The following is a 13,617-nucleotide window of genomic DNA, read 5'->3' on the forward strand; positions in this document are numbered from 1 at the left end:
ATTTCCAATTCTTGGAAACAGATCAAGATATGCATGCCCACTTGAAAAATCGGGCTGGGCTGAGATTTTAGTAGTAAGGCCTGAAATACTCCTAGCAAGCCGCAATTGAACGCAAGTTCTTTAGATCAAGTTTGCAATGTGAAACGTACAATAAGTGCTCGACAAAATTACCGATAGACTTCTGAGTGGTGGGCGTACACCACCAGTCTCTGTGGGCATGCCATATCCAGATAATACAATCATATCCATATCTCGCCGCCAGAAAACTCATAAAACCAGTGTCCCCGCCAACTGATAGAAATCAATCACTCTACCTATATATATACCTGCATCATCACCTTTAACCTTCTTCTCATCTATAAGTGAACCCAAAACCCTAATCTTTTGAAATTCATTGCACTGAAAGTAGAGTAAGAAATAGAGAGGATCATAGAACGATGGAACACCTCAGTAGATTTTGCTTGGCCGCGGCTGTAGCAATGGCGGAAGGGCAGACGGCTGGCTGCCGAACCGTGAAGAATGACTCTGGTTTTCGGGCTAGTTATTCAGCTCCTCCTGCAAGTGACAATTCATTTGAAGATGGAGGAACTTATTTGAGCAACAATGAGGAAGACAATAGAAGGAACGAGACTGATGAGTCCCTTCGACAAATCATGTACCTGAATTGCTGGACGCAGAACTAAGGAAAAGGAGGGGAAAGAAAGAGATGAATATCAGATCCCAAAGGAGATGGCTTCCACCAGTTTTGAAGAATCCCTCCCATTTTGCCGACATAAGCAAGAACATTCTGTATCTTGTGACACAAACACGATGCGACGATGATTGTGATTGATATACTTCGATTTAGTCGTCCATCGGTTGTTTCTTGTTTGCTGTTGTGATCAGTTTCTGCCCCAACAACCAAAACAAAAGATATGCATAGATTAATACCAGCTTCTCTTGCACACTTCACCGTCTAAGATTCATTGTTGCAAGTCGGCCTAATGTCGACATCAAAGATAACAACGCAGTTTTGTCATGATTTCTGCTGTCTTTCAAAGTTCTTCTATATAAATATAGTACTTCGGAAGCCGCATCCCAGAGATTAAACATCAATAGCAAGCAAAGGAAATAATTACATCAAAACATGGCTAAAATTTCCACTAATTTCCTCAACTTCGCTCTGATGCTTTCATCACTTCTTCTCATGATCACAATAGCAGAAAGCAGATCAATTTTTGGTTGTAAGTTGTCAAACGCTACTATACGTACTTATGTCCTCCCATCTCAAGCTAAAACGTTCCCATCCAATTTTCTTGCACTCGTTTAATTTTGAGTATTTGCAGTTCACATCAAGACGACTCCGATTCTAACCTGCGACTCGGTGGTGGGAGTGAAGAGTGGGGATACTTGTTTTGCAATTGCTCAGACGTACAACTTGACCACCACAGCCTTCGACGCCATCAACCCTAACCTAAACTGCACCGCACTCTTCATCGGCCAGTGGCTATGCATCAATGGTTCTTGAGTTAACTCCACGGACTGTGAAAATCAACATCGATGCTTCTTTGTTGATCATGAACATGTGGGAGATGCCATGAATAAGGAGCTCCATACACACATTTTAGCTCCATCTAGTTTTATTTTCTTGTGTTTGATTTCAGCAAAAAGATCATAAAATATCATTCAAGTTGATAGGAAATATTGGGTAATTTTGAGTTGAGAATGTTATATTAATATGAATAAAACTTCGCCTGTTGTCGTGTTCTTTATTAATTTTCATGGAGAATATATCACAGCCATAGGGACTGGGCGGCAGCTGATTTTGCAGCGAACAATTAGTTATTTCTGCTACATGGGCTAAGAGCTTGCCCCAAATTCAATATGTTTGAAATCCAGGCCTAGTATTTGTACAAACACGGTGCTGTTAACGTCCGAGCTACACTACAGCTGCATTATTATACTATTGAAGTGAAGAAGAATTTAGATATATGGAAAATTTTAATTCCCATCGCATTTGATCAAATATGAATAAATTATATGACAAATATAATATAATTTTATTAATTATAATTAAAAAATATCTGACAAATACATCAATCTTAAAAGTTGATTATAATTAAAAAAATGTTTAAATTATTATGATATATAATATATAATATTAATAATATATACATTTATTATAAAAAAATGAAAAAAACAAAGGTAAATGTCTGAAGCAACCTTGTCATGAAGACTGTCAGCCTTCACCCAAGGCTGTCATTGAAATCGTGAGTCGCGGTTCTCATCCACGATATCTTCCTAAAATTTTTATATATATATAAAAGAAATTGTGGAGTCGCGAAAGCAAAATTAAAAAAAAAAATTGGTTGAGTCACGGTTACAGACTGTGACTTGCATTATTAATATCATATTATTTATTTTAAATATATTTCTATATTTTTTTATAATAAAAAATAATTAAGCCCATATCCATATCTTTCAAATAGCCCAAGATTTCAAAGTTTGTCATTTGTGAATCATAAGTTTTGTTTCCCGTGATATATGCCAAATCATCTATTGATGACACAAAATTTGATGGAAAATCCATATTATTATGAATAATGTAGTGAATCACAGTTCAACTTCAATCCAACGTGATGTATATGTGCATTTAAATTAAACCATGAAACTTCTTGGTACAATATTCACTGCTTGTAAAAATTGTAGAAATATAAAATATGGAAAATCTATTGCTTCGATGGGAATGTTCTTAGTCTCCGGCAAGAAAAAGTATATAAAGAGAGTCATCACCACCACAAAAAAGGCAAAGAATAAGAACAATCCAAACTTCAAGTGGCAGAGCATAGTGAAGAAGGTTTGACCTGTAATAAAGGTGACAATCATGTTGATTGAAACGTTGAGACTCTGCGCAGCCGACCGAATTTCTAATGGGAAAATTTCACTCGGAACCAACCAGCCCAAAGGCCCCCATGACCATGCAAATCCAGCAACATATACACATATAAATGCCACCACCACAACTGCGTACCACTTTGGTATTTCCCCTGGATTTCCATCTACCCCAAATTTCAGTGCCATACAAACTGCAACCGCAATCTGAAGAACAAATCGAATTCAAAGTTACTATCATATGCCAAGTGTAAGATGTGTTTGCGATTGAAAATGTGGCTGACTGATCGTATGTACCAGACAAATGAGCATTTGGATACCGCCTTCAAGGAAAAGAAACCTTCTTCCCCATTTATCTACACAATATATGGAAACCACAGTGGCCACGACATTCACGCTACCGGTCACAACAGCCGATATCAATGCGGTGTCGGCTCCCAACCCGAATGTTTGGAAAAGGAGGGGCGCGTAAAACACGACGGCGCTGATGCCTGCCAGCTGCTGGAAAAAGGGAATGGCAATAGCCATTGCGAGATGAGACTTGTACTTGCAGTCGAGGAGGTTCCGCCAGGGGTGCTCCACCCTTCGAGACGCCTCACATGCCGAGACCAAATAATTGAACTCTTGGTCCACATTGGGTACGCCTCGGATCCTTTGCAAATTGGCTCGAGCATCGTCCTGCTTGCCACGCTCGATGAGGGAGTTTGGTGTCTCGGGGAGGACCAGTGAACCGAGGGTGACGATCAGAGCAGGGACCACGGCGCCACCCAAGCTCAACCTCCAACCCCAGCCGCCCTCAATTTTTGCAAAGCCATAGTTCAGTACGTTGGCAGCCAGGATGCCGATTGTGATGGAGAGCTGAAATCCTATGTTGAGAGCACCTCTGTACTTGTAAGGAGCCATCTCAGAGAGGTAGAGCGGCACTGACTGTACCACCACAACACAAAGAAAATAAGTGCATCAACTCAATTTAACTGTCAATTTCTTGCCTTTTGGGAATGAAAGGCAGTTGGTAAAGAGAAACTGGATATATATATGTCTTATCAGATTCCACATTTGAAAATGGTAGCTATTGCAATGTATTTCTAATTTTATACAAGTCATAATTATTTGTATAATTAAATCTTAGCTCAAGGAATGTCTCTTAATTTATCAAAAAAATCATAATTGTCAGAACCGGCTTCCGATGAACCAAGATCCCAGGACGCACCAAAAAGGACATGAATGTTATGAGAACAGGAATATCTAGAAACATGCGAATCTCTTGAATATCGGCACAAACATCAACTCTTGGAACAATCTTTCTTATGAAGAATGATTGTGTATATGGTATATACCTGATTGGCAAACCCAATTCCGAAACCCAGAAAAATACGGCCAACAATCAGCATCCAAACAGCCTCAGCAAAGCCACTAAGCAATGCCCCGACGCAGAACAGCACACCACCGAGCAGCATTGACAATTTCCTTCCCAGTTTTCTGGAGACTATCGAGGCCGCAAAGGAGGAGAAAAACGCAGCCAAATACAAGGAGGAGGTGAACAGAGTAAGCGTTACGCTGTCAAATAGACAGTACTGGTTTGTGGAAGCGTCCGGTATCTGCAGCTTCCTGTGCACTGCCGGGAAGAACTTCTTCAAGAACGACTCCATAGACGTCACACCGCCTGTTAAACAGACAAAACCCTTATTCCAAATCAAAAACAACCACCGTAAACATGATTCAAGAACAACATAAAGAAAATAATGAAATATATAAGTACCTGAAATTCCGATATCGTAACCAAAAATAAGGCCACCCGTGGATGCAATGGCGCAAGTGACGATGACATACGGCGTTAGGTTGCTTGGATAATCTCTCCGGTTTCCGGGACCGGGCCCAAAACCACCACCCGCCATTTTTCCTACTTTTAAACTTACAGAGTATTAAAAGAAACAAGGAGAGGAGAAGGGAGATAACGTCTACAAACAGACAATACATATATGTATATATATATATATGCAAAGAAGAATAAGAAGATCATCTATAAAATATTATACATGATGTTATTTTTATATATTTAATCATATGTATATTGAACAAAATAAAAAATACAATAAAAATTTGAAATAGAAAAATCAACCCATCTAGCAAACTGTGGGGTGTAGTGTAGTCAGTAATGCTGTGGCTGTGTTACCTGTGTAGGATCGCCGCCTCAACTCCTCATTCCTTACCCTGTGGACATGGGAGTAGACTTTGAATATTGAGTTGATGAAAATGTCCAGTTTCCCATTTTTTTCTAACTTGTGGAATTGGAAACCAGAGAATCATTATTGTACATTTTGACATTGTCGTCTGAAGCACAAGTGTTGAAATCAGCTGTGAATCACTAATGGGCCATGAAGGAAAATTTGTGGGAAAATATGACAATGCGTCTTGGGCTTTCCATACTTTCAGACAAGATAATTGGCGAAACCAAATTCAATCAGCTGAGCCAATCTTTATCTGGGTATATATATTCAGGCCTTGTTTACCAGTAGCCATTCGGCTGAATACTTTACAAGCTTTTTTTGGGCAGTCCAGTAATAATATCTAGAGCTCGTCCAGATTTGAATTCAATTAAAAATCAATCTCCTTAGTATTTCCACATTTTGTCATCCACTTCTGTCCGTCAATTATTCATATTATTTCCAATTTTCTCAAAAAATATATTCAAAATGAATCTTTGCATTAAATAATCTAACAATTTGTCCCCCAAATAGTCCATTGCGTTAAATGACCCACTAACAAATTTATCAAAAACCATTTCAAATTTACATAACAAGAATGTTAGTAAATGTATTATTAGTATATTAAGTAATATTTAATAAATTGTAAATGCTCACTTAGTACTGACCAAAATCCAATTGCAATTCTAAAACCTAAAATCCTATATATCCAGATAAAAAGTGAAGGGAAAAAGGATTGAGGTGGTTGCTTCCACTCAACGTCTCCTCGAATATGCCACCAAATTTACGACAGCATAAAAACAAGACAAAGAGAACCTGATTCCCCATTTCACCAACCCGCCCCTTATCCACATCTAAATCCCAATTTTTAGGCTAATCATCACCTATTCTGCCAAAACCAAGCTTTTTAATATAACTGCAAAATTTTGAGAAATCTAGAGCATGTTTCAATTACCTTGTAAGCTTTTCAGAATATTTTGTAAGAAGTTCAAGAAAATTTGATAATTTTTTTAAAAAGAGGCTTATAATACTTAAAATTAAAATATAATTTGGTGCATATAAAGTCATTTAAAACAAAAGGATATAGAATACACAATATATTTTTAAAATTTTAACAAACTTATTTAATTTGTTTAATTTGAATCATACCAGCTACGAAATTGTCATTACTAATATGTTATAAGCTCTGTATATAATCTTATTTTCTCTAAACTCTTTGCAACCTTGCTCTTAATATAAGGTATAATATTATAAAATGTTTTTTTTTTAAAGAAAAAAACATAGTTGTAATAAACTTAGTTAAACACCCCACCCTCTTAGCATAAGTACACTGAATCCAGCACTACACTTTTTCTTTTTCCGGACCCTACTGTCTATTCTTTGAGATTGATGTATTAGTGAAGCTCTAATTGAACAACCGAGAAGAATGGGGAATCAGAGTGCTTTTTTCCCACCAAAAAGAAATGATCCCCCGAGATTAATGGTATATATTTCTCACTTATCATCAGTGAAAAGCAGTAGTACCCATCCAGCCACCCTGCACTTATCCAATTCTATCCACCCAACAAATCCTAACTTCTTTCCTTGTAATAATTTAATGAATGTGTGTGTAAGTATCATGTGACCACCCAGATTTCCCCGTGACATAAATCTCTTTCTTTTCATTTCCTAAATTGATCAGTCCAACAAATAAAAGAAGAGGGGTGATCCATGTTAATCCAGAAAATTACAATCACGTCTTTGCTTCATTTGCATAGCCGTGACTGAATTGATTATCCCTTTTGGTTTTTACCTTGCAAACTACAGAAACATATGAGCAACGTTGTATGTCACTCCAAAAGGCGTGGTCTCAATGTTTCGGGACATAGACAGAAAGAGGTTGTTACTGATTCCCCCTCCAAACACGTGAATTCGATTCCAGCTTTTGGTAAAGGACTGAATATTGCGATTTACTCATTTATTGATGCCTTCACCTCCCTTTTGATTGTGCCATTTTATCCATTTAGAACCACCACGACACCCTTGTATTTGTCCAAATCAGATACCTACGCCACGCTGTTGGTAATATTTCAGGCCGTCTGAGTATTACACGGATATGATACTGTCACGTATTTCCTTTTAAACATAAAATAATTTGATTGGACTAGGTGCATACAACACATATAAGAGCATTTCCGTTACGTTACGTCAATATGTGACGCAAAGTGAAAATAAAAGGATAGTTTCTCTACATACTCATAGATCAGTATTCATTTTCCTTTTTCTTCTTTGGTTCGAGATCAGTTGACTGTAACGAGTATGGCTGTTTTTTTTAATAGAAACTTGAATATGAGCTGCCATTTTTATGCAGTTTGAGTAACGGTAATATAGATATGGATGTTGCAGTGAAATTGATCCAATGCGACACTAATGAATGTTTTTGGTACAATATCAATAATATTTACTGCTGTAAGAATTGTTGAAACATGGGATAAGGAAATTTCAGCAATAGAGTGATCAACAATTACTTTGAAGCACTTGAAATATTTGTAACAGAGTAAGCTAAATACAGCTTAAAGCTGGTTCCTAATATCCTATCCAGCAAACAATGCAATCCGCTTTTTATGTATCATACTTTGAGGCTCTTATCTCCGCCCTTGTTCATTTCCAACGATCCGTTAGGGTAATCAACTTCAGTCATAAACCTGGACCAGAACCAGTGCTCCTTCCACACAACCACCATCTCTTCAATCGGAATGTTCTTCGTCTCCGGCAGGAAAAAGTATATGAAGATAGTCATGACCACCACAAAGAAGGCGAAGAACAAGAACAGTCCAAACTTCAGGTGGCAGAGCATAGTCAGGAAGACCTGAGCTATGATGAAAGTGAAGATCATGTTCACGGAAACGTTGAGACTCTGTGCAGCAGACCGGATTTCGAGTGGGAAGATTTCACTTGGCACCAACCAGCCGAGAGGTCCCCATGACCAAGCAAATCCAGCTACATACACACATATAAATGCGACTACCACAATTGCATACCACTTTGGTAATTCGCCTGGATTTCCATCCACTCCAAATTTTAGCCCTATGAAAATTGCAACTGCAACCTGAAGAACAAGTCATTATATAAGATGCTATGTACAATACACTATGCAACATAATTTTGCGACAAAAGAATCTGAACCGGACGTATATACCTGACAAATGAGCATTTGGATACCACCTTCAAGGAAGAGGAACCTTCTACCCCACTTATCCACACCGTATATGGAAACGGCAGTCGCCAGAACATTCACGCCACCAGTGACCACAGCAGACATCAGTGAGGCATCAGCTCCAAACCCGATTGTTTTAAACAAGACGGGGGCATAAAACATGATGACATTGATGCCTGTCAGCTGCTGAAAGAAGGGAATGGCAATAGCCATTGTTAGATGAGGCCTATACTTCCTCTGTAGGAGGTTCCTCCAGGGATGCTCCACTTTTTGTGACGCCTCACTGGCCGCGACCAAGTCATGGAACTCTTCGTCCACGTTGGATAAGCCACGGATCCTCTTCAACTTGGCCCGAGCATCGTCCTGCTGGCCACGCTCGATTAAGGAGTTTGGTGTCTCGGGAAGGACTAGTGAGCCGACAGTGATGATAAGAGCAGGGACCATTGCGCCACCCAAGCTCAACCTCCAACCCCATCCGCCCTTAATTTTTGCAAAGCCGTAGTTCAATACATTGGCAGCCAGGATGCCGATTGTGATGGACAGCTGAAATCCTATGTTGAGGGCACCTCTGTACTTGTAAGGAGCCATCTCAGAGAGGTAGAGTGGCACTGACTGTACCGCAAGAACCAAAAAATAAAAATCAATAATTGAAATAGCTAAATCCCATTAATAACCTCACTCTAAACTTTAATTTTTTGAGATGGAAAAAAACAAAGACATGGGGGACAAAAAATGTCAAGCAAGTAACACGCGCGAAGAAAAAAATGAACATGTCTTATTCCAATTCCACATTTTGAAAAAGGGAACCCAAGTGATAATGACAATATTCAGAGCAATTACAAATTACTATAACGAAGCAATCCTCTATATCAGAACTGGGAATAATCCAATAAATTTACTTTAAAAAATCAGAAAGAAAAAGTGAAGAGAATTGGGGGAAAGGTGGGTTTGTTCAGAACTTGAGCTTTTGGTAAAATGCATTGTCTGTCGTTTTTCGAACATCATATTTAATTTTGGGATCAGATCTGAGCTGCCAGAGCGCGTAGGCTTGACCCACAACTTGCAATTATTCTCAGTGACACCAAAAACTGAAAGAACCAAATCTACCAAGAAAAAGGATAGGGGAAAGCAAGATCAAGAACTGAAACAGAGATAGATAGACAGTATTAGATTATAAAAATGTCGACACAATAGAATAACAGAAAAGGTCATGTTGGGACATTAGAAAACACGGTTTTTGTTGCGTTGTGACAACTTGCAATAAAAACAAGAGAATTGGAATATCTACAACATGCGAATCTCTTGAATCTCGACACAGAATTCAACTCTCGGAATTGATCAAAAAAGAGAAAATAAAATCGCAAGTAAAATCGTTTTCTCATGCAGAATGATTGTGTAAGTACCTGATTGGCGAACCCAATTCCGAAACCCAGTAAAATACGGCCGACAATCAACATCCAGACACCCTGGGCAAATCCGTTGATCAGGGCCCCGGCGCAGAACAGCACGCCGCCGAGCAGCATTGACAGTTTTCTTCCCAGTTTTCTGGTCACTGTCGAGGCCACAACCGACGACAAAAGCGCGGCCAAGTACAAGGACGACGTGAACAGAGTAAGTGTGACGCTGTCAAATTTACAGTACTGGTTTGTGGAATCGTCCGCTTTCTGCTTCCTGTACACCGACGGGAAGAACTTCTCCAAGAACGAGTCCATAGACGTCACACCACCTGTCGAACAAACAAATCCGAATCAGAAAACAGAGAAATAAACCCAACGTAGACATGATTCAAGAACACAAAATAGGTATAATACATAAAGAAACAAAGTGAAAACATAAATACCTGATATTCCAATGTCGTAACCAAAAATAAGACCACCCATGGCCGCAATGACACAAGTGACGATAACATACGGCGTGAGGTTGCCGGGATATTCTTTCCCGTTCCCGGCACCAGGGGCAAAACCACCGCCCGCCATTTTTACTTGAGTAAAAGTAGGAGATGAGAAGGGATATAATTACAGACTATATCTAATCTATCTATAAATGTATCGAGAGAGAGAGAAGAGAACTGAGAATTAGAAAGAAGAAGAGAAGAATAGGAAGATATGCAGAGACATGTAGGAGTAGGGGGGGTAGTATATATAGAGATTGACTGACTTAATTGTGTTAGATCTCTGAGCTGTCAAATGGATTTAATCAGGATATACAATCCGACTACGATAAGGCATACCATACATAGTGGATTATGTATGTATGTATGTATTTATTGTGGTTAACGTTGGAATGGAATAAAAAAAAGGAATAGTTGTGAATAAAAGAATGATTAAGAGTGAAGAAGTCGTGTTTGTCTCAAACTGGGGGTGTAAATTTATTACAAATTGGCATAACAATTTGTATGGATAAGTTGTTTGTGAAGAGGAAAAGATGGATTCTGTGAACGCAATTAACACCAACAGTGGGAACCCAAACACTCAGATTTTCAACTTTGAAAATGGTGTGATGCTATTGCTATTGATAGAGAGGTAAGTAGACCCAACCCGGTGGTCAAAACTTGGAAATAATTGCAGTTGGTAGTCTACCATGAATGATGGTGTGGAAGGGACTCTATATATACGTCATCCCTTTGTCATTTAATTTATCTTTATCCCAACCATGTGGAAAGTTTGACAAGGACCCACCCTTATACATATATTTGATTTTCCAACAATTGAATTTGCTTCATTTCATGAATTATGTTTATCGTGTATTTCTTATTTACTGTGTTAATTACTTAGATTTGTTTGAGCTTAGATCAATATTATATAATAAATGCATTCAAAATGGAATGATATCTTAATTAAAGACAGTAATTATGGAAGGGACAAATTGAGAATAACAAATGTGTAATTGGGGGATTCTAATCCAAATAACAACTCTCACCACAGTAATTGGCCAAAAGGTAAACCAACAATAATCACACTAAAAATATTCCTAAGCCTATTCTTACAAAACTACAACTCTCAATTATTCCCACATCGATGGGTATATATTTTTTTTAAATGAAAATTGATTTAAGTAACCAAAGATTATTATTAAATGTAACCATACTACGTACAGTCTAATTTCAAAATAATAATAAAAATTCAGAAATTGGCATAAAAGCTCCCAAGAAGCAAGAAAAACAACATGAACTAGAGCTTAAGTCAGACGTTTGGGTTTTCAATTATACATGCATGTGGATACTATATATTTTTATTTAGTGTTATATGTATCTTTTAAAAGTAGTTGACTGCAGAAAAAATAAAATACACATAGAGCGGGGAAAAAAAAAGCTCGAAGAAATCCAGATTAGAATCACACAGCAGAAAATGCGGTGGATATTGGTGAGTCATGAAATCGTGTTTCCATGTAATCCCACACCGAAAAGTGGTGGCGTATTGTTGTTATTGGGTAACGTCGTCGCCATAATCATTATTTTGGAGTGAATTGGTAGACTTATGCAACCCCCTCAGTCCCACTCCATTAACGTAACCCCTCAAGAAAGCGGAAATTAAAAGCTTTTTTAAGTAAATGAAAATGGAGTTTGGTTAAAATTCAAACTTGTTTCATCACCCACTCTTAACATTTTGAAATTGTAAATGTTTAATACTTGCACCCAATATTGAATTTTAATTTTTGTAAACAACCCTTCAATTCACATCAGAAACTACTCTTTTTTCTTTTTCCTTTCTTTTTTTTTTGGGTCGCTTATTTTCCTATTTATTGGAAAAAAAAAATGAAAAAACGTACTGATTTATCAATGTGAAATGTAAGGCTAACGTAAAGGAAAGCCGTCTGACTCCTCGTTTCGACCTTAAAGAAAAACAGATAATAGAAGGGCGGGGTGTGGGGACCACACAAAAAGTCAAACTTCAAAGACAGCCGACTCGGTGATGGGCCCCACAGGAAAAAGGACATGAGCTCGGCATACATATTCTAGCACGTGTCTACTTGGAAATTGCTCCCTCGCTTCGCATTTCCTAAATCAATAAAACATAAAAATCATATTAGGATTTTTCATAATTAATTATTAAATTTTTTTTTACCTCTAATCCATATTAAATACACTTACCAACACTAAGTAGAATGAAAATAGACGAATTAATATTAGCATTTTAGACAGCTTACCTAACATGAGGAAAGTGGTGGGCATACACTATCTACCGTCTCTCTCTTTTTTTTCATTTTTGTGATTTTCTCATTCATGTCATTAATTCTATCTTGAATAGGAGCAAAAGAGTAAATTCTTTACAAATAAGTGTGACGTTAAGATTTTGATCCTTCTTATCCATAAAAATTCATTTTATAATTCGACTCGCTTTGGCCCATTATCTACAAAATGTAGAAGAATTTTTTATGTGAACCTTTTACACCAAAAAGTCAACGTGTACCCACACTTGAAGGCGAAAGGTCAACTACGGGGCATGATAACATAAGCAGGTTGACTATGCTGAAAATATGGGGTGATTTTGAAATGAAATGGGAGGATGGGTGCAGGGTTTTTAGAGAAGCAAAGAGAGCATGTGTACCGAAATAGTTCCTGCATCACCTACGCATGTGCCTTTACAACGTTGTTAGAGAGAGAGAGAGAGGCTAATTCCGTCCCCATTCACAACTTGTGATTCCAATTCCATCGGACCAACTCAACCCGCGTGACTCCTCAAGATTATGTTAGGTGTGGCTAATTCCTCAAGTTTGGTTTTGTACCAATTCTGCTTCTCTAGTTTGGTTTTGATTTGCTCAAAATACTTTAGTCACCATAAGAGGCGGTTAGGGCTTGAAATCAGCTGTCACAAATATTATAGGCATGCATTGGGCTCCAACGTTGCATATTGTGGGGCGTTGGACCTCAGTCTGATGGGCTTTTCTTCCTTAATTCCGATTTTAATCCAATTTTGGTTTCGTACGAATATGAGATATTGATTACTGTAATAAACATTTTTGGAATTAAAAAAAAAAGAATATTTTAAAATTTCAAAGTTCATAGATTTCAAACGTACAATCTCTTGTAATAAAAGGGTAAATTGCAACAAATACTCTTCGGGTTAATACTTCTTATTATTTATAAAATTATCAGAAGGGCAAGAAGGAAGTTTCACCTGAACAATCTTTTTTTTTAACAAAAATAATAATGACAATATAATTTCATCAAAATATTGTATTGATAACATTTCAAATAATGATAAAATTATTGTAATTATGCCAAATATATATATATATCCATGCAACTCTTGGATATATCTATATATAGAAATTCACAATTTGTGAATCGAATTTCGACACGTTGTAAGTCGGCTTACTTGACATATTTATGCTGCAATAAACATT

At 37.6% G+C, this 13,617-nt stretch overlaps 2 protein-coding genes across 2 annotated transcripts; both read right to left on the reverse strand.

The window, feature by feature from the left end:
• Positions 1-2,604: 2,604 nt before the first annotated feature.
• LOC105175476 (sugar carrier protein C-like) lies at positions 2,605-5,326 on the reverse strand. Its single transcript, XM_011097923.3, has 5 exons — positions 5,045-5,326; positions 4,631-4,771; positions 4,209-4,534; positions 3,169-3,798; positions 2,605-3,078 (listed from the first exon to the last, which is right to left on the reverse strand). The coding sequence occupies exons 2-5, from the start codon at positions 4,764-4,766 to the stop codon at positions 2,638-2,640; spliced, it is 1,533 nt and encodes a 510-aa protein (XP_011096225.1). The 5' UTR covers positions 4,767-4,771; positions 5,045-5,326; the 3' UTR covers positions 2,605-2,637.
• Positions 5,327-7,489: 2,163 nt separating this feature from the next.
• LOC105175452 (sugar carrier protein C) lies at positions 7,490-10,481 on the reverse strand. The gene is made up of 4 exons (XM_011097891.3): positions 10,112-10,481; positions 9,675-9,997; positions 8,254-8,883; positions 7,490-8,163 (listed from the first exon to the last, which is right to left on the reverse strand). Exons 1-4 carry the CDS (start codon positions 10,245-10,247, stop codon positions 7,684-7,686), a joined length of 1,569 nt encoding a protein of 522 aa, XP_011096193.2. The 5' UTR covers positions 10,248-10,481; the 3' UTR covers positions 7,490-7,683.
• Between the last annotated feature and the right edge of the window lie 3,136 nt (positions 10,482-13,617).

Source organism: Sesamum indicum, linkage group LG12 (assembly GCF_026168435.1).
Source record: "Sesamum indicum cultivar Baizhima isolate 11 linkage group LG12, ASM2616843v1, whole genome shotgun sequence".
Classification (NCBI taxonomy): Eukaryota; Viridiplantae; Streptophyta; class Magnoliopsida; order Lamiales; family Pedaliaceae; genus Sesamum; species Sesamum indicum.